General features: G+C 42.0%; 1 protein-coding gene across 1 annotated transcript; it reads left to right on the forward strand.

Moving 5' to 3' along the window:
- The first annotated feature begins 12265 nt into the window (after positions 1-12265).
- Positions 12266-21408, forward strand: gata3 (GATA binding protein 3). The gene is made up of 6 exons (XM_037696009.1): positions 12266-12680; positions 12800-13200; positions 13925-14452; positions 16142-16287; positions 17899-18024; positions 20038-21408. Exons 2-6 carry the CDS (start codon positions 12966-12968, stop codon positions 20326-20328), a joined length of 1326 nt encoding a protein of 441 aa, XP_037551937.1. The 5' UTR covers positions 12266-12680; positions 12800-12965; the 3' UTR covers positions 20329-21408.
- Positions 21409-21886: the final 478 nt, after the last annotated feature.

Genomic DNA, 21886 nt, shown 5'->3' on the forward strand with positions numbered 1-21886 from the left:
GACCTCAGCAGCGGCAGCGGTGGTGGAAGCAGGAATCAGAAGAGGAGGGGCAGTGGCTGACGTGGTGACCTCAGAGGCGACAGCAGCGGCGGAGTCAGGAACCCGGAGCAGCAGCAGCTGACGCGGTGACCAGTTTCAGAGTTTGGTTTCCACTTGGTTTGGTTTTCTAGTTGGGTTCCAGTTCCAGTTTGTTTGTGTGGCTCCTCAGATTGAAGAAGTCCTTTGGATGAAGGACAAAAACGTCTCAGCAACAAAAGAAACTATCCAGATGACCAGACTGAACGTTGCTGGATTTAATGAGCATGAACTTTGGTGTTTTATGAAACTTCTTGGCCTTCTATCTTTTAGTTAATGTACTTTAAACTTTCTAAAATTTTTAATTATTGGTTGCTTTACGATAAACAATATATTTATTTTCAAAACGACTAATGCTCAGTCAGAACAGCAGAAGTAGTCTGTTCCACTTGATGACGTAGATGTGTTTGTTTTTTTAATGTGCTTTGAATTATACTTTAATAATGTGTCTACTGTCACATATTGCCCACAACACTTATTTAGTTTTAATATTTTTAATGATATAAAGCCCCCTCTGGGTGTGTTTAATACGACAACATATCAAGAAAATCAAAAGATGATATTATTTATTTCGAACACCTGGAATAGTTCTGCTTCATGATCTAATTATTTTCAGAACACAAAAATAATTTATTAATACTGAAAACCTTATTAGCTGGTTTAAGCCACAATGAAAATTGAATGCATTCCAACAGCACGCCGTTGCATTCATACAGATTATTTCATAATTGGTTATTATTTTAATTGAAATCTTTTAAATATATTTAATTATTTGCACACGTTTTGGTAATATATTGAGGACTAAATTTTATTTGTAGCTCTTATTTTCACAGTAAATTACGCCTCTGTGATTGGAATAAAGAAGGTGAATATTTATTTCACAGGGGACTGAGTTTACTTATACATCTTTGGGTTTAAAGCTCAAATTTAAGCAGAACATTCGAGCTTGTAAAAATTAAAACGAGTAATATAATACCTATTATTCTTGATTGTTTGTTTAATTTCTAAACAAATAACAATAAATCGTAAAATTACTTAATGTTTCTTTAAAGTGGTTTTCAAGAAGTGAATTTCCTGCAGAACCATTTAGATGTTCCCTCTGAAGTAACATCTTTTAATTAGTAAAAGATGAAAGTACTCCAGTAACGTGTACTTTTCCCTCTGAGTACTCGTGCCCCCTCTGCTGTGTTTGTGAATGACTTTGTGGCGACCTTCTCCTTCATTCGCAGAAAATGGAAATGGCTTAGCCCATATCTGCGTTGCCCTGGCAACCATCTGAGTCCCCCATCTCGTGGTGGAGAAATGAGTTCTGAACAGGCTCCGGAGAAGCAGGGATTAAACATGATCCCGCAGACGGACTGTCAATCAAAGTCGCAACTCTCCAGCCTCCTTCTGCTCACCAAAAGCCCATCTGAAAGCCAAAAGGTGCAGTTTATTCTGAAGCATCAAAAGAAACGTGACAGATAAATTGGGCTTCTTTTGCAATAAAGAAAAGAAGTCTTCTGATTTCAGAAACAAAATTGTTGAATTGCAGGATCCAGTAGTCGTCACATGAGCCAAGAGGCGATGAATTAATTGAATTAGCTCGATGAAGAGTCTCCACAATGCACAGACCTGCTGATAAGTCCTATATTTAAACTGAAACGTGAGTTTATTTTGGGAAACTCTTAGGTTGAAGGTAATCCCTGACAACATTAATAGTCTACTCTATACTGTTAGATTTTATATTTCCCCTAAGTGCATGCAAAACATTCAGAACCTGTATTTCTTGATTGATGCTGCAATTTTCCAGCATAAATCAAGGCCAAATCAACATTCTGGGCATGTTGTGATTTTATGGTGCAGTAAAGGACACCTTCATCCACTTGATTTGCTTTACGGCTGCAGATTGAGTCAGCTGATTTAACTCTAATACCAAAACTCCATGCATTTGATTCTCATTTATGCTCATGTTAAAATATTTTGGTGTAAAAGATAGGCAGCTATAGTTTTATTTGGCTGCCAGTTCCTGCAGAAGCTCTAGAAAAAGCAAAAGGTTTAAAAATTATTCCCACAAAATACTTGTTTTCCTTCTCCGGTGTGTTCTGAACACACTCATTTGCAATTTTCTGTTAAGATAATCAACATCAGTGATGCTTTTTGTTGTTAGTTTGTGAATTTTGTTGCTGACTTTTTTTTTTTTAACGTAATGTTTCATTCATTATTTGTGTTCATGTTTGGAAAACGGAGTAAAACTTGCTCCAAATTTCATGAAAATATTATATTTCCTGCAACTTTAAGGCTTTTGCATCAGCTCTTTTAAATATGTTGATCAGAAAGAGGGGGAAAAAAGTCACGATTGAATCATTTTTATTCATGCAAAACTCATAATTGAAAATCATCAGGTTTCACATAAAGTTTAGAAAAGTTGACCTGAAACGACCTGCATGTTCAATCAAAAAAAAAAACCAACATCTAATTAAAAAAAAAAAAGATCTGGATTTATGTTTATTTCTCATGCATCCTTCCCTTTGCCCCATCATGTGACCTCTCCAAGCTGAAGATGTGTTCACAAGTTAAAAAAAAAAAAGAGAGAGAAATCCCTAGAAATCCCTGCGCGCTCCTGCAGGAGCAGCTAATCACGTTACTGTAACGCATTACTGGTGCCAGGCTGCCAGGGGGGGCTGAGACCCTGTGCAACTCGATATTGGCCTCTTTGACAGACATTTATAAGGGGAGGGGTGGTTTGCGGGGGATATGGAGAACCCGATAGCCGGGGACTTACACCCCTCCAAAGGCTGTCGGGACACTTTAGCCCGGCTCGGCTCGCCACTGAGTCGCCAGGCGGAGTGTAAACGTTAAATGTTGGCTATTTGTCCCGTGGACTGCGAGGAAAATCAAGCCCGTTCATTCTTTCTAACTCCCCCCCCCCCCCCCTTTCTTTCCACAAACCGTCGGCTTATGGAGCCTCCTAATAACCAAGTAAAGGCAGCGGAGACGTTCAGGGCGCGGAGGAAACGGGAAACGTTGCGCGGCTGCGCAGACAAGAGGGTCCTGACGCAGCCGAGTGGAAGGTTATCTGCTGCCGCTGCGGTTGCTTATCTGTGGATAAATATTTGTATATCATAGCGTTGCCAAAGCCCGCTGTGATTGTAGCGCAGGTGATCTACACGGTGATAAAACACGGTGTTCTGCAGCGGAGCGCAGCTGCAGTGTGGGGGGTCCGGCAAAAGCCTCTTTCAATTATGAGGTTAAAAGTGTGCGTGTGTGTGTGTTTAATAAACGACTGCTCATTAAAGAGGGAGTGCATTCCCCCGCAGATAACAGGCAGGTTGCATTGTGCAGATCTCTCCAGGGAGGATCCCCTGAATGGGTATTTGCCCCCCTCCCCTCCCAGATCCCCAACCTCGCATCTCGTTAGAGCTCATCTCCACATCTCTATCTCAGTCTTCCCTATCTGAGCATCGCAGCCCGTTTGTCCATTTCTGCAACAATCACAAGATCTAAGTGATAGTTTGGCTATTTTGAAATATAAGGTTATAATGAATATCTTACCTGTTGTGGATGACTTGTTGAACAGACGCCATTTGGGAAAATTAACGAAATCTAATGAATGATGAGCTAAGAGCACACCAAGACCATAGCTGCTGTCATTAAAACAGCTCAAATCTAAACTATATATATATATATGTGCATATTCTGACACATCTATCAGTTTTTTCCAGTTATTTCCATTTATTTTATATTATAATAGTGGCAGCATCAACTAGTTGTAGCATTTCCTGTGCAGCCAAGTGGGCACTTTTTGCAGAAATGTCAAAATATTTCTGTGTGATGGGGGAAAAAAGTGTCTCTTCTAGTACAGAAAAAAAAAAAGACATTAGTATTTTATCAAAGTTCCACGAAGGTTTATGCAGATCTTTTTGCTTTTTAACATCACTGCTAATTTTGCATAATTCGGACAAAAGCATGTCATTTTGCTGTTGGAAGCGCTACAGCTAGCTGCTGCTGCAGTTGTTTGCTCTATCAAACAAGCATCTATTGTTCTGTAACTGTGCGGGCTAAAACACAAGTATAAACGGTGATAACGATTTAGAAAATTGTGATTGACTGAACCACAATATACTGTAACTTGGAACTGTTTCAAGATAACAGTGGACAAAAACAGCAAATAAAACTGGCGTATTGTGATTATAAATACAGTCAAGGCAGAAACTTAACTAGAAACTTGTTTTATGAAAAAATGCTCATCTTTGAAGACAACTTGCTCAGAAAGCACAAGTGATTGATTGATACTTCCTTGGAGAGAAATACTGATTGCAAAACTGTCAGAACCACGTCAAAACATGTGATTGATCAGATAAAACTCCCAGCTGTCAGTCCTTGAGTTTTTTGTTCAATTATGAATAAACAGACGCATCAGCAGCACTTTGGTCTGCTGAGACTATTGGAGATTAACTGCTGACCCAAAAATTACAAAAAAGTTTTTATTTGCCAAATTTTTGCAAATTTTTCAGCTTTCTTTTTCTTTTCTTTTTTTATCACACTATGTAGTTTTTTTTTTGCAGAAGTTCATTTCAGATGGTGCACATTGCTGCACACCTCGACCTGCATCATACCACTTTGGTAATGGCTGCCTCAGAGGAGTGGACGGGGGAGAGGGCGATCCCCAGAAACCATCTTATCCCCGGCAAACTGGTTGGCCCATTATGTGCTGCTCGTGGGACTGAGTTTGCTGTGGCTCCTCGGGCTGAAGAAGTCCTTTGGATGAAGGACGAAACGTCTCAACAAAGAAAGAACCCGTTCAGAGGACCTGACTGAACTTTGTTGGTTTTGTTTACCTGGATTATGGAACATGAACTTTGACTCAGCTCAGCTTCAGGTCTGGACCAGATTTTTTTTAAATTAAATATTATTTAATACTGACATTGGTGACAGTCTCCAACAATCATAGCTCTGTTTGAACTTAGTCCTGTCAGGAAAATTTTATTTCTCCAAGTCTAGGTCAGTGGCAGTCCTAAGGGGTGGCAAAGAGGGGCAGCTGCCACCAAAGCCCACCATAGTTGCCACAATATTTGTATATTTTGTGCAGTTTGTGATGAAAATTAACAACATTAATCTCTATCCTCACCAGTTTAGAGTTCAAACACGCTCCTCTTGAATGTGAAAATGGTCCCACCCCTCACCCCCACAACTAGACTGGGAATTTTTCAGTTTCCATCATTGTTTCTTTACTGCGATTTTTTTTTTTTTTTTAACCCCTGAAACACAACTTTTGTCACCCCTGAGAGGTCTGTGGTCCTGACACACTGACAATTTAAAGGTAATAAATAAATAAATAAATAAATAAATGCATATAAAAAAGACAACAGATTTATTCATTCCATTAACAAAAACCACATTGACAGAGTTTGGGCCTTGAACAGATTCAGACTTAATTAAAAATGAGTTTGTTACACTTTTTTGTGTTCACTCTTAATCTTCTTTAATCTTAAACTTAGACTGTTTAATCTCATGATCGGAATTGTCTTGTGAAAACATATTGTACATTTTAAAACGATCTTGAAACTGAAAGTCATGACCGATATTTGAGTTATTCTGAATGAAGTCGCTAACAAGCAACGGTGGGTTAAATGCAGCTGAATTGAATATACATATTTCATAAACGAAGAACTTAAATGAATTACATGTTAAACTTTTCCTGTGACAATAAAAGTTGTCCCTCTGCTGGATTCTCATCTTCTAAAAATGTCTCTATCCTTCATCCTGGACAGGAAATACATTAATAGTAAAAGCTTCACAGAACCCTGCTAGAAAAGATCTGAACTATCCCTTTAAGGTTTTTCACGAGGTGAATCGAATCAGACTATTCTGGACCCCCTCTTTTTTTTTTTTTTTTTACCAGAATCTGGCTGTTTCTCAAACCCTCCCTAGCTGGTCCAGGATTATTCTGCTCAGCCAGAGAAGAGGAGGAGGAGGAGGTGGAGGCGGGAGAGAGGCCGGGGGTGGGGTGGGGTGGGGTGTGGGGGAGTTTCCTGGATACCCAGCCGCCTGACCGAGTGTCCATCCTTTGGTTTGTTTGACATGGCAGTGTCCCTGGATATAAAACCCGATAAACATCTGGCTGCAGCTGCCAGGACATTGGAAAAAAAAAAAAGAGGGATTGTGAAGGAGGAAGAGGAGGAGGAACCATAATAAGAAGAAAGATGGGCACGAGAGGAAAAGAGAGAGATGCGGATCAGCTAATTACAGCTGCGAATAAAATGCTAATTTATCCTGGCACACTTTAAACATGGCGCCGTCCAACAAAACCTCCCGAGCTGCTGCTGGCTGCGCGCCAACGACCACCTCCAGAACCAGACCTGCATCCAACAACAACAACCTCAATAATAATAATAATAATAACAATAATACTTGCTTCTTGGTGCGCTCCAGACCCCAAAACATGTGGAAGATGTTTCAACTCTCTTTCCACCCCTCCCCCCACTCTCCCTTTAATGTAATGATTAATGATACACCAGCCTGAGTTTAATCACTGAACATTAAAGAATGTTGTGGCCAAGCAGATCAGGTGGAAACGAATTAGCCTCCCAGAATCCTTTTAGATGCAAATATTTTATCTCCTCTTTTTTTTCTTCTTCTTCTTCTTCTTCTTTCTTTCTCTTTTCGTGCTCAGTGTTTATGATTAATTATCTGCTCGTGGTGAAAAATAAATCATGCGAAATGAGGAATCTAGCTGCTCTCCACCAGAGATGGCAGGTCGATGTTGGTAATTCCAGGTTGAAACTGACACACTAATTATAGCACTGGAACACTAGCAGGCACGATTATACCTCTACCTCTTTATTTATTTATTTATTTATCAGATCCTGCTTATATTTTACCAATTAAAAATCGTATAGGCATTTCATTGCCCATATATATATATATATATATATATATATATATTAGAAGAAAAAATATCAGTCTCTCTCCCCTATCCCCATCACTTTCTCCCCTCCCTCCATCAGATTCATTGTGATGTATTAGATGCAATAAATTATCCCATGTAACAAAACATGGCGAGCTGAAAGGCTGATAATCTGCAGAGGGGAGATAAGGATTCATTATTCCAAATCATTATGAATCCAGCGTTTGGCTGTGACTTCTTTCTTAATCAGCTTCTGTGATCCTGGATACGTGAAGGGAGCAGATAAGAGCGGAGTCGTTTATAATTCCACAGCCCCCCCCACCACCCCCTTAACACACACACACACACATACACACCTTCCTTGATATTTATAAAAAATAAAATCGCACATGCTGTGGAGGGAGCAGAATATTAAAACTGGGTAAATAAATAGATTAAATAATCATTTTAAAAAGAAGGGGTTTGTCTCAAATTAAGGTCATCTTTTTTTTTTTTTTTCTGTTTACAGCAAACACGTGCAGAAAATGTTCATGTATATTATTTAAAGAGAGTCCAAATGGTTATTTGCGTGCATTGGATGACACGCGCGCTGTTTTGCATCTAAAGCTGGATATTAAATCAGATTTTTTTTTTTTTCTATAAATTTGACTTGAAATCTTGCTGTATTTAATCGGAACATAATGGTGACATTATGGTCTGTGCTGAAGGGATTATTAAATATGAGCAGGATGGGAGGAAAAAGAGGGTGTTTTTGTGTGTGTGTGTGAGGGGGGAGGGGGGGGGGGGAAGGCCGCAGTGCGCACGCTCAAATGTGGTGTACAGTGACGCGGGCGCGCGCGCTCTACTCCAATTAATCACGCGATTTCACGGCGAGATGGAGAGGAAAGCTGCACCCGGAACACGCGCCGCTTTTATTTTTATTTTTTATTTCTCTTCCCAAAACTCGTTTCCTTTATCCTGTCTGAACAGGATGCAATTGATTCTAATTAATTTTTTTTCTTCTTGGAATTAATCTTTTCTATTGCACCTATAATAATGAACTTTTTTTTCTTCCATTTTTTTTTATTATTATTATTATATCAAATCCATCAATGTGCGCCTTTATCAATTAATCCGCAAATTATCATCCCCTCCACATTCAGCTCTAACAGAGAAATAAACACTTTATTCCCACCCGAAGCAGATTAATAAATCAATAAAATCTGGATGCATTTAGATTATAGAAATAATTCACGCTCCCCTAAAAGAATTGAAAAGCATGCGTGCAAATGCTGAATAATTCGTTGGTTTTGCGCACAAATCTATAAAAAAAAAATATATAAATTATTATTACCTTAATGGAACCCCTCCCCACAGATAAATCTGGGTGTGATCAGTTTACAGGGAAGCGTGCACGATTTGCTCGGTGCTCCTTTCAGTCAAGCATGGTGTCAGTAAGAGCAGGCCTCCCTTCACGAGCTGCTTGTTTCAGCGTGGTGTGAAACACCCCCCACCCCCCCCCCCCCCCCTCCCACCCCCCCCCCACCCCCCCCCCAGACCACGACCTGCTGCAGCGATTGCACCATCTACCATGGACAGAGATTTCATCATCACTTTTACTCTTAATTTGTCATTCGCGCTGCAGGGCGCCGTTATCTGCTGGCTTCATCTCGTCCTGTTTGTGTGCGCGTGCGCGCGTGCGCGCGTGACGCAACACGAGTAGAAACATAGTGTTTATTTATTTGAATGGCGGCAGAGGGCCTCAGTCAGATCAATAGAAGAATAATGCTCCTTTTTTTTTTTTTGTGCGAGCGCGCGCGCGTGCGTGTTAAAAGGTTGAAGACGCTCTGTAGTTGTGATTTTAGATGAAAGTGGCAACAAACGGCGGAGTCGCGCGCCGTAACGAGGCCGCCTGGGCGCGCGCTCACCCTGCCCCGCTGTTTCTCCTCGCGCTGAGCTAGAGAGCTACGCCACACCGGGACTGCGCGCGCATATAAACACAAGAGTGATGCTAGCGTGTGGCGCGCGTGAGTTCTTCTTCTTCTTCTTCTTCTTTCCCCCCCCCCCCCCCCTTCCCGTCCGCAGCTCTCACTCTCGCCCTCTCCACCTTCCTCCTCCTCCCCCCCCCCCATTAAATGCCATCGGCGCCTCCATCTCCGCGTCACTCCTCCTCCACATCTGCACGGGCGTCCACCAGCAGGTCAGTAAATATTTACATTCCGAGCTCGCCTCGTGAACGACGGGAGGAAGTGCGGGGGCTCGCGCGTCTTTTTGAACAAGACGGAGCGGCGTGAAACTTGTCGCGGCTTAAATTGGCGATTTTTTGACTGGAGTTCGGCGGAGATGAACGCAGGGAGGCTGGGACCGCCATTGTTGCCTCTGTGCGCGTTTCTTCTTCACCTTATTGGTTTTATTCGCAATTGTCGGTTAACTTGGATATATCTTTAAAAAGAAAGACTTTTTTTTTTCCCTGAAATTTATTTAGCTCCAGCTCCAGCGGGGGGGTTAAACGAGCGCTTTAACGACCTATTACCTTCCGCTCAGGTTGATGATTTGGGCTAGAAAGACCATAAAAGGCGTGAAATTGATCTGATTACTTTGCCGGCGGCGCATAAAACCCGAGTTGCTGAGGTTGCCCCCCACCCCCAGTTATTAGCTTCCTCCATCTCGGTCTCTGGTCGATATGTCTTGATATGTCTGAGAGGCTGTAAAAGTGAACAGGACGCTGAATTAAGGGGCATCGCGCGCCGTCACGGGCCAAAGAGCAAAGCGAACGCGCGCGCTGCTCCCCCAAAAGGCTATAATTAAAGTTATTATTATTATTATTTTTTTTTTTATTCCTCGATAATGTTGCATAAATAAAGCTGCATTTTCATTACTTTTTTTTTTAATAAAAATTTTAAACCAACGTAAAATGAATGCATTTGGGTATTTTTGTTATAGATAATAATAACACTGAGATTAAATTTATATTAAAACCACTTTTTTTTTTTATGGATGCTTGAAGGCATATAGGTGTGAAAAAAGGCCTACAAAAAAAAAAAAAAAAAAGCTAAATGAAAGATTACATCAGTGCGCGTGGCCAGGAGAGATACACACACTCAGATAAGCATCACAAGTCAGTCAATTGGCAGATTATTATTATTATTATTATGAAATGGGAGGAAAGAATGATGCTACTTTTGATACTCGAAGGAAAACTAAAGAAGAATTTGCTCTCAATTTAAATCATTCTAGGAATTGTTGCGTTTTTCAGGTTTCAGGCCCTCCACGCGCCCTCGTTTGGTTCTGAGAAGCCGACTCGGTTCTCAGGCTGAACGAACAGCAGCTTTTTCTTGAAAAGACAAAGAGAGGTGACAAATGACTAAGAGTGATGCAACAAATAGATTACCTGCGGTGCTGCAGCGGTTTCAAAATGTCCAAATGAGTCTCTTTATGGAGTCCACTTTATTTGGTCAGACACTTAACATCATATTTGTTGAGCTTTATTTTTAAATGTTCTGATTAAAGGTTAAACGTTAGTCAGGGTTGTTTTGCCATGTGTGTGTTGGAATAAATGAGAAAGCAGGTACATTATGACACAGACATGAAACTCCCACAAACCGTTTTTTTTTTTTTTTTTTTTTCTTGACACAATTGCAATTCTTGAAATGTCTCTTTCGAAATATTTTTTTAAAAAACGACCAGTTTTTGTATTTTCGTGTATTTTTTTCTAATACTAATAAAGAAAGACATGTATTTCCAATGATTCCTACAGGACTAAAATATCTGATCCCCCACACTGGCAGCAGAATAATCAATTCTGAGCCGCAGTGTTTTAAAAAACAAACAAACAAACAAAAAAAAAGAAGACAAGCCTGTGTTGCCATGTCTTGATTTTAATCAGAGCTGGCTGCCATAATCAGTCAGAGATGATCTCTGCCATCAGCAGAGCGTCTGGACCTGAATCAACCTTTAGCAGCAGAATTAATGTGATGCTGTTATTTTAAAGGAATACACAAAAAAAAGCTTTTTTCTCTCCCCCTCACACAGATTGGGATTATAAATTCACTATTTTCCTCGTCCAATTCCACCCTGAATAAGCTCCTATTGACAATCGGGTCACATCATGTCCTATTTTCTCTCAGCTTTCTCACATCCAAGAGAGGAAAATAACAAAAACATGACGAAATAGAGATTTTCAGCACATTCAGAGTCATGCGTCGTCGTGGATGGAGACTTTTCAGAGATTGACAGCTCGACAATGGCACTCTCAGGTTTGCCGTCTGTCTGCCCCTTTCATCTCCAGGTTTATCCCGGAGGAACAAAAAACAGCACTTAGTCTCTCACTTGTTCTCCCACAACATGAAAATAAAATAAATTAATAATAATAAAGGCTTTATGTTTCAGTCAGAGGGTAATCTATGTATTTTTTTGGTCGTAAATTCCCCTCCGCAGCGGTAGGATGCTGCACCAGCTGCTGCTGTTACCTACGTGGTGCGAGGGCGTGCGCGCTCCCGCTGCTTATACCTACTTGTGCGTGGTGAGAGGGTTCATTTCCTGATCGACGGTGACGTCACATCCAGTGGCGTCGAACGAGGCTGACCCCAACACTCACAATCTACTGCTAATTTTAAGAAATGTCAAGAAGAGAGAGAAAAATACACATTAACTTAGAGTTGGACACACAAATGTCCGAGGCGCAGTGAAGTGGTCTCTCTGTACGTAAAGAGACTAAACAAATCCGCTAATGATGAACCAGATTGAGAGATCAAAAAAAAAAAAAAGAGAATTGTTTAAACTGTTGAGTTTTCTGAGCTCAGTCCTTGTTTCAGGGCTGTTTCACAGAGAAAAATAGCTGCTCAGTTTTGAAGACACTCATCAGAAAAAAAAAAAAAAAAAAAAACGCGCCTGCGCCGCGAGAGGACGCACTGGCACAATTTAAAGAGTTGGTGTTTGCGCAGAGCAACAGGCTCCAGCACTGAGTCCAACACATTTAGAGCTTTGTTTTACATTTATTTTTTTACAACCAATAAATCTTTTTATATACTATTATATAGATTAAATGCTTTATAATTTCAGTTTTATTCATTTTTTTTATCCACTGCGCTTTTACGCACTGACGACTGAATTTACGCACTGAAAACAGAGGATTTTCAGGCCTTTAAAAGTGTTCATGTTGTTGTTTTATTTCTTTTTAATGTGATTGCTAAATAAATAAAAACGTTGCACTAATTTTACATAAAGTCTAAGTTCTGTTCAATTAGTCAAGCCCCTCCTCTTCATTGATGACACTGACAGACCCTCCTTAAGTTGCGTCGCGCCACAGCTGTCTGCAAGCATTGAGCTGCCTGGCGCCATCCTGAAAGAATGCCTTCACTGTAAAAAAAGAAAAAAAGTGGAGTGTCAGAGTCAGAGAGAAAGAGAGAGAGAGAGAGAGCGAGCAAAAAGGGGGAGGTAGAGGAAGGGTGAGTGAGCACGAGCCGCATAGCACGAGAGGGTAAAGAGACAGAGACAAGGGGGGAGTTTAATGGAGAGCGCTTCCAACTGCGCGCAGAGCCGCATCTGATCCGTGAGCTGAAGTTTTGCTGGTTCTAGTACAGAGAAGCAGTCGAACCGGGCTCAGACAGACTTTGTATTTTTTAGACTTTTTCCAGAGGAGAGAGAGAGAGAGAGTTGAGAAACACCGCGGTGGGACTGGTTTCCATTTTGGACGTATTTATGTGACAGCACCTTTTTGTTGCATGTGTTATGCGTGGTACGTTGAAACCTCTATGTTTATTTATTCATTTTAAACCCAGAAAAAACTTGTTTTTTATGTGAACTGAAATGAGGAAAACAAGACAATAATTTTTTGCCTTGTTTTTCTGTCTCCAGGTGATCGGAAGCAGCGAGCGCGGAACCTGTGGATTTTACGCAAACGGATTTGGGACTGATTATTTCTCCTTTTTTAATTTTTAATTTTTTTTTTTTTGCTCCGGTTTGCCACATGAACACTTTATAAAGACAATAAATAAAATATCAATAATAATAGAAGGAAGAAATGGAAGTAAGCGCGGATCAGCCACGATGGGTGAGCCATCATCCCGCGGTGTTGAACGAACAGCATCCCGGCTCACATCACCCGGGCCTCGGCCACTCTTACATGGACCCTTCGCAGTATCAGCTCACAGAAGATGTGGATGTACTGTTTAATGTCGATGTACCCGGGAACCACGTCTCTCCGTACTATGGGAACTCAGTCCGAGCCGTCCAGAGGTACCCTCCTCCTCCTCCCGGTGAGTAAACAGCCTCGTCTGGCCTCAAAATTCAAATATTTTTCCTGTTTATATGCGTGTGCGTAATGGTAGACTCACCCCCGTGTTTAAAATTAACCATCGGGGCCAGGTTTCAATATCAAACCCTTTCTTTTGTTTAAATCCAACGCGTAAAAACGCAGCTTTTTTTGGTTTCTGTGTACGTCTGAACTGAAGCTGACTCATAAGTCAGAGAATACATTTTAATTTCTAATACGCACCGTTGAATGTATTTTTCTTTTTTGTTTGTTTAATCAATCAGGTGTTTTGTGACAGATCTAAATAAATAGACGCGTTGGCACAGATAGTCCACCTGGTAAATTTAGCCAAATGTCGGGTTGTTATATTTTTTTATTCACATTTTGCGCACAAACTTCTTTTTAATTTTTTTATTAGGTTGTGGTTGTTGACACATTTTGAACGCTGCTTGTGGAGTTCTCTTTATTGCAACTTCCTGAATAAAACTTTCAAGGGTTTTGAATAACAAGTTGCTGCATCACGGCCTGCTTGACGGGAAATTACGCGCGTGTGGCAACACAAAACTATTCCAGATCGGAAGTTTTTATTTATTTATTTATTTATCTATTTTTAGATTTGCTGTTTGCAGATTGTTTTTTTTTTTTGTTATTACTGCGCAGAAAAGCTGATTTTATGAAATAACAAATTTGCAGACTAAAACCAGGTTCTTGTTTTTGTCCTGCATCAGGTAGTCAAGTGTGCCGTCCTTCATTACTGCACAGCTCCCTGCCCTGGCTGGAGGGGAGCAAAGGCATCACCCCCCACCACAGCAACTCCCCCTGGAACCTGAGCCCCTTCCCCAAGAACCCCCTGCACCACGGCTCCCCAGCCAGCCTGTCCGTATATCCCCCGGCATCCTCCACCTCCCTGTCCACGGGCCACTCCAGCCCTCACCTCTTCACGTTCCCCCCGACCCCTCCGAAAGACGTGTCTCCGGACCCGGGCATGTCCACCCCGGGCTCTGTCGTCTCTGGACGGCAGGAGGACAAGGAGTGCATAAAGTACCAGGTGACCCTGGCAGAGAGCATGAAACTGGAATCAGCTCACAGCCGGAGCATGGCATCAATTGGAGCAGGGTCAGCCTCTGCCCACCACCCCATCGCCACATACCCACCCTATGAATACGGCCCAGGCCTCTTTCCATCAAGTAGCCTCATAGGTGGGTCATCTTCTAGTTATGGTTCCAAAACGAGACCAAAAACAAGGTCCTGTTCAGGTAGGCGTGCGCTTTATTACATTCCCTTTTGATCTAACATGATTCCCCCCCAGATCTGTAAACCATCATGTTTAATCTCAGTGTTTAAAACCAAAAGGAGACCAGACAGAATGGATCTGGTTCTAGTGTCCAAACGGGTCAAAAACATCCCCAAAATACCCTCAGGCCTTCTCTTTCATCAACTAAATAATAATATTAATAATAATAATATCCAGCTAACAAATCTGATAGAGTTTGTGTTTTTACTCAATCAAAAATAACAAAAAAAAACGCGTCGTGGTTAAACTGGTGCCATTTTTGCGCAGCTCCCTGGCTCTGGACTCTCTGGGTTTTCTGTCGCCCAGTTTATGTGTTTAAGTTAATCCCATTACTGTCAGGCCAGCGCGCGCCACAGTCGCATTGTTGACCCGGCGGAGCACCGGATGCAGCGCCTTCATTCACGGGGAACAAACGCGGCTGACGCGCCGCCGCCGTGGCGCAGCGCACGGAGAGGAATTTGTAAAAAGAGAGAGGGGGGAGGTGTGTGTGTAATTATTTTATTTTAAAGGCTGAAAAAACTGTCGTTCTGTAATGAGATTAATATCAGGGAGTGCACACAGAAAGCATTTGGATTAGTTGATGCATATCACCGGGATTATTCAGCGTCAGAACGCAAATAAAAACATTTAATTCCTGGATCATGTGAGATCACGCGCGTTTAAAGACACTCTGCTTGTTAATGGGCTTTTATCTCAACAGTGAAAGCACAAACCATCTGAGCAGAAAGTCAACCTGTGAGAGGCCTGATCTTCTTCTGGTGCCAAGACAGAGACAGACAGGTAGAGAGACAGACAGGTAGAGAGACAGACAGGTAGAGAGAGAGATGATGATGATGATGCGTCTGTCGCGCATCTAATGAACCTGCTGCTTCTTTATGGAAAAGTCGCTCTCTCTCTCTCTCTCCGTGCGTGTTTATTTGTGTGCGTGCGCGCGCGCGCGCGCAGCACTAAAACAAAGGGGGAAGTGGGGCCGCATTAAAAAAAAAATGTTCTCAGTTACTTTTCAAAAAGCCTCAGCGCCACTCTGCTTTCAAATAATCCTGCGCTACTGCCAGCCCCCCCCCCCCCCCCCAACCAATAGTATGTAATCAAAGTGTCAGTGCGCCTCTCACCTGTCGGTGTCACTAGAGAAGTGCCACTCAAACCTGATTCCCACCAACCCCACTCCCCAGAGTCATTTAATAACAAGAAGCCACTTCCTCACATCTATATTATTTTTAATTATTATTATTATTATTATTATTATTGTCATAGCAGGATGATGAAAGAAATTAATTTAAATTGCACCCCCCCCCCCCCCCAAACTGCCAACATGTTGTAGACAAAGGACGCTGTAGTTTTGTGGTTTTATGGACCTCAACACAACAAACACGTGCTCAAAGTGTGTGAGAAATGTTCACACACATATTATTATTATTATTATTATTATTATTATTAATAATAAAATCATTGCTATATTTTGTTTACGAGTGTTGCAATCACCTTGTTTCTCTCCCCAGTGCCTTTATGATTATTATCATCATCATTTGAACAGGCCATCTCACGCCTGTGTCCATTACTATTATTATTATTATTTTTTAAATTTTCTTATTTAACTGGTTTCGCTTTGACTTTTATTTTCACACATGTCGTCGTTGTATGCGTTTTGCAGAAGGTAGAGAGTGCGTGAACTGCGGGGCCACGTCGACCCCTCTGTGGAGGCGGGACGGTACAGGCCACTATCTGTGCAACGCCTGCGGCCTCTATCACAAGATGAACGGGCAGAATCGCCCTCTCATCAAGCCCAAGCGGCGGCTGGTACGTCTCCACCAATATTCTTCCCTCTTGCTGATCACATTTCCGTCTCTTTTTTTCTGTTTTTCCCCTATCCAGGAAGAAGTATTAGCTGCAGGAAATTGACTCGACAAGTGCAGGTCTCTGTTTTAAGATACTCTAGAAAAAAAAAAATAATAAAAGAAATTCAAAGGAATGCATCACCTTAAAGGTGACGATGCTATTATTATTATTTTTTTTAATTTTTTGACTTGCAATGACTGTGATTCGCAGTATGTATTACAATTGTAGCGATAAGAAATTTGTAAGAGAAGAAGAAGAAGGAAAAAAAAATGGTTGCACTTGCAGTTAATTGTTGCAACTTGGAGCTATTTTTGTTATCACAGGGAAAGCCCCTCTCATCTTTTATGAGCTCTATAAGGAGTTCCCCTTTGGTTTAGGAAAAAAAAAAAATTATATATATATATATATATATATATATATATATATATATATATAAATATATATATATATATATTTCAAGGCAACAAATAGCCGTCCAGTGCTCTGGACTTCTTACCTCCTGCCTGTAAAGTGAAAAGCCGACATGTCAGGAAATGAGTGCCGGATATCTGAGCGGCGCAGATAAGTCAGAGCAGAAACACTGCGCCACAATCTGCTGAAACGCGCACGCACATGGTCAGCTGCGACTCCCATTTATGTTTGATGTGGTTTTTTTTACATATATATATATAAAGAACCAGACTTTTACCGCAGAAATCATTTAGAAGAGCAGAGAAAACGCGCGCCTATATCCTCGTTTCTGATTGGTTATTCAAAGCACGCAGCAGCAGGGGTTATTAGGCCAACGCGTCGTAATTGGAAATCCCTCCGAGAGATAATATAGTCCTTAGCTGAACGTGTCCTCTACGGCCACCTGCGTATTGATTGTTTTTAGAGATTGTTACATCAATGTCAGGGCGAGGCAGGCAGCTGAAATCCACTGGATGACTGTGTCAGGGGGGGCGACAAACACCTCCCATCTTCACTTTTCCTAGTTTGAAGCGCCTCTATACTTTAAAGTCACCGCAGAAACTTCCATTCGCACTCTGACTTTTTTCTTTTTTTGTTTTTCTCACTTTAAAACTGAATCATGAGCGCTGCTTTTATGTCTTTTCTGTAAATATTTATTCTCTCCGAGGTATGTGCTCTATCACGCTATTTTTAGCCTCCAGTCAAGCAGCTCTGCTTTTTTTTTTTTTTCTCCCTCCTCTCGCATTTCTGTCTTTCTTTTTCCAAACTATTCTCAGCTTGCATCAAATTAAAAGGAAGTGAGGACATGAAAAATGTGTATATCTTTAGAATAAAGTGATTTTTATTATTATTAGTAGTAGTAATAGATGAGAAACTGTTTTTTTTTTGTGCATGTTTATGTGTAAATTCTTCTATGCAACATGCTTTTATGTGCAGAGCTGCCAAACTGACACATTTATCATAATAATAAAAAAAATAAATAAATAAATAAAAGCTTATATATATATATCTCAGCCCTGCACGTTGGGAGCATGTTTAAAAGCTGCCCTGATCAATCTCTATGGTAATTGGGTCGTAATGTGGTCACGTGACCCGGTTTCTTTTTCTTCTTTGATGGCGCAGTCTGCAGCCAGGCGCGCGGGCACGTCGTGCGCAAACTGTCAGACGACAACGACGACGCTGTGGCGGAGAAACGCCAACGGGGACCCGGTGTGCAACGCATGCGGCCTCTACTTTAAACTGCACAATGTAAGTAACAAACCTTCTCAGGACACACGTCATCTTTAAGGGTTCCCCTTGAATGCACATTTCCACATGGAGATATGTGCCTCCACTGGCAGTAATCTCAACTAGAAGCTCGCTTCGCTTTTGAATATTAATTAAAATTTGATTAATTTCCAAGCTGATTTTTCTTTCCTTGGTATTTCTAGCCCTTTGCACACCGGGGACTTTTGAGTTTCCCCCCCCTCTGACCACCAATCCGCCTGATTCGTTCTGGGCTGCTCGCTGCCTCACCACATCATTTCCCATATTCCATGTGAAAAACCCCAGGGACTCGTTTATCTCTCCTCTCCTGTGCACAAAGCTGTCACTTCTAATCAAACGGGTCATTGTAGCTTAAACTAATAATAATAATAAGCCGGCTAACTGCTCTCAGGCCACATGTAGGTAATTTTTTTTTTACCCCCTCCTCCTCTTTCTCACATGCGACAGATAGAGTTGTAGCCCATGGAAGGAGAAGAGCATCCTGCTCCGCTGCCCCGCTTGTCACGCAGGCGCTCACTCTTAAATCATTTTCCCATGTTACTTTTGGCAGCGCACTGCAAATAACAGACTGAGAGCGAGGTGAAACACGGAGAATAATGTTTCCCAGCTTCACATCAGCGTCTGAAGACCCCGATGTAATTGTCAAATGAGTTTATTTGGGTAAATCCAGACTTCAGTCGAGGCTTATTTTTAAGTCTGCAGGCCTGCCGCTACAGGAGCGCCGTAAGCTCGGAAAGGAAGCACTAAAAAGTTGCCACCAAAACAAATGTGTTCAGACCTGAAACATCTTCGTGGAGTTCTGAGTGAATGAGCTTTGACACCTTTGTCGCAGGCTGAGGTTTTAGGTGGTTGGCTGCTGCAGGCAGGATGTAAGAGTCTGCGCTGCGTTTTCTTTGGTGGTCATTGACTTCAGCGTTTTGATTTGGCTTTTGTTTGATGTTGCGGGGCGGCGGCTGAGCGCAGGCCGGAGGCCCGGGGCTTCCTCTGCGAGACATCCAAGCATCAAAGAGCACAGGCCTAACTGGCTTTAGGGAGGTGTAGCTGGAGAAAGTCTCTCTGGCTGAAAAAAAATGAAACACAAATCTTGGCCCTCTGCTAACCAATGTGCACTCGATTTTTTTTGCTGACTGTTAAAACTAAGAAATGCCCAGATGAAAGGAAAGAAGGAGTCCAGCCGGCTTCATTCGGCCTAATCCAGCCTATAGTTGGAATTCCAGCAGCCTCCGCCTGAACCTGTGCTGTAATATGGCTGCTGGGGCCATTTTGGCCGGGAGGTGTCCGAGCAGTGGTGGAGGGTGAAGAGAAGGACTTGGCATACGGCGGCAGTCGTCATGGCCATGCGTCTTCGTGCTCGACTGGCTGCACATTAGCTGTCAGACTGTTTCAGGTTCTGCACCGTGCACATCTTCCCTCACTCCATCCTCGTTTTCTCCTCCTCCTTTTCATTCTGGCTTTCAGCTTCAGATGCAGTCCAGCTTTAAGGAAATCAACATTTAAACCCAAACACACAACGGCAGATTAAATGTGGGACTCCAAATTACAAATACGTGTGCACGTCCAAACTCCGAACATGTACGATAGAATAGAAACTGCCTTTTTTTTTTGGTCCCACAAATGGGAAATTCAAGTGTAACAGCCGCAACGGATAAAAAAATACTCACACAAAAAGTTCCTAAAATTAAAAAAAACAACAACATGTAAATAAATAAGATAAACAGTAACAATAATAATGTTCAATATGTGTTGAACATTTGAGAGTGGCAGACTATTTACAGTACAGTAGTATAGGCAGAGTGTGTGTTTTAGCAAAGGTCAGCAAGTATTTAATACTTCCTGAGTTATGTACAGCTCAAAAAATATAAGTCTTATTTGAGGCAGCATTTTATTATCCAAAGGCGCATTTTCAATCAAAATAAGTCCGCAAATTAAATAACACGGGTGTCCCCAAAGGCAAAATTTTAATTTCCCGTCTTTCTTGTCCTCTTTTGAGAGCAGATCAACCGACCTCTGACCATGAAGAAGGAAGGCATCCAGACCCGGAACAGGAAGATGTCGAGCAAGTCCAAGAAGAGCAAAAAGTCCCAAGACAGCATGGACGACTTCTCCAAGAGCCTGATGGACAAGAGCAGCTCGTTCAGCCCCGCCGCCCTGTCCCGCCACATGTCCTCCTTCCCTCCCTTCTCGCACTCCGGCCACATGCTGACCACCCCCACACCCATGCACCCATCTTCAAGCCTTCCGTTTGCCCCCCACCACCCCTCCAGTATGGTCACAGCCATGGGTTAAGGCTCCAGACGCCCCTCGGCCTTGCCACCACCACACCTTTTGGTACCTCTGCACACCTGCTTCCACGTCCCAAAAGACTCCTCCTTGGTTCGATCCAACTCCCCCGTCTTTCTCCCCCGTTTTTTTTAAAAGTAAAAACCCAAGCGTACCTCTGCGATGTAAATGCTTTCCAGACTTGACTGTGGCACACTGACCTCCAAGGGAGGGAAAGACTTCTTTTATTCCCTCCACCCCAGGAGAGAACAGACATTTCTCCTTGCTGTGTCCTGCACATAAGTAGCTCCATTTGTGTACAAAAAGCCATTTTTCCACCTGAGCAGACATTACCAGAACATTTTGACGCCCTCTCTGACACCACCCCTTTTCACCTTTGCACCTGTGTAACAGGAAACCCCTCCTGGCTCCCCCCCCCCTTTTTTTTTCCTTCCTGTTCTCGAGAAGAAACTGAACACATTTGTACAAATTGTATGAAATACAGTACATTTAATGAAGACTTTTTAATTAAGATGGGGGGAAAAAAAAATATAGGGGAACACGCAGCTAACGACAAGAAAGGGTACGAGTCGCAGCAGGTGGAGGCTGTGAGATGCCTCGGAACGCTGGAGGAGGGGAAAAGAATGGAGGAAGAGGGAAAAACTTTTGAAAACGGGGCAGGCCGTGGATTTGCCTGCATGAAATGTGTCGCATTAAGTTTAGAGCGTCGGCGCCTCTGGCCTGCCGGTGTCTCTCGTCTTTATTTTCTTCATTTTGTTTCCTTTTTGGATGTGCTGTAGGTCTCGGGCAATTGGTTTGTGTTGAAGCGCACACACACACATACATACACACACACACACACACACACACATATTGCATCACCTGAAAGACTTTTCTTTCCGCCTACAGATTATATGCATTGTGAAAAGTTCCTGTATTTGTTATTTGTATGTATAAATCAGAGTACCAAAAATACGAAAGAAACAAAGATGTAGAATTATTTCTTTATGTTACGCAGACTGAATGGTTGTAAAAAATTTAATAATAATCACTAGTGTAAAATATGACTGATCTTTTTTTTTGTTTGTTTGTTTCGTAATTTTTTTTTCCCCCTCTTTGAAAATAATAAACTAGTTTAATCTCTGTTGACATGTTAGCACTGTGGTGGAGAGCCTTCTTTACTGTCTCTTTCTGAGCTATGATGCACACACACCCGCCTGCCCACAGCAACCACAAGGCAGAGGCTTTGCTAAAATGTGTAGCTCTCTTTAATTTTTTTTTTTTTTTTTTGCTCAGCATTCACAGGAACCGCTCTCGTGGTCAGTTGAACACAAACAGGAAGAGAAGAAATAAACAGTAGCAATGGAGGAACAAATCGGACGGGGCAGGCCACACAGGAACGGCTAGGTTAAAGTGGCTTTTGTCTCATCCTATTTAAAAATAAATACACATCCAACAGCATTTCTGTAAGCTGCAAGCCTCACCTGAATGAACTGACACATTTATAAAAGCCTCAGCTGCAACACTCTGACTGCATGTGCTTCTGTTTGTCACCTCGACTGCGTAACCTTTAAGTCGTCGGTTG

Source organism: Nematolebias whitei, chromosome 22, assembly GCF_014905685.2.
Source record: "Nematolebias whitei isolate Nwh7 chromosome 22, NemWhi1, whole genome shotgun sequence".
NCBI classification, from domain to species: domain Eukaryota; kingdom Metazoa; phylum Chordata; class Actinopteri; order Cyprinodontiformes; family Rivulidae; genus Nematolebias; species Nematolebias whitei.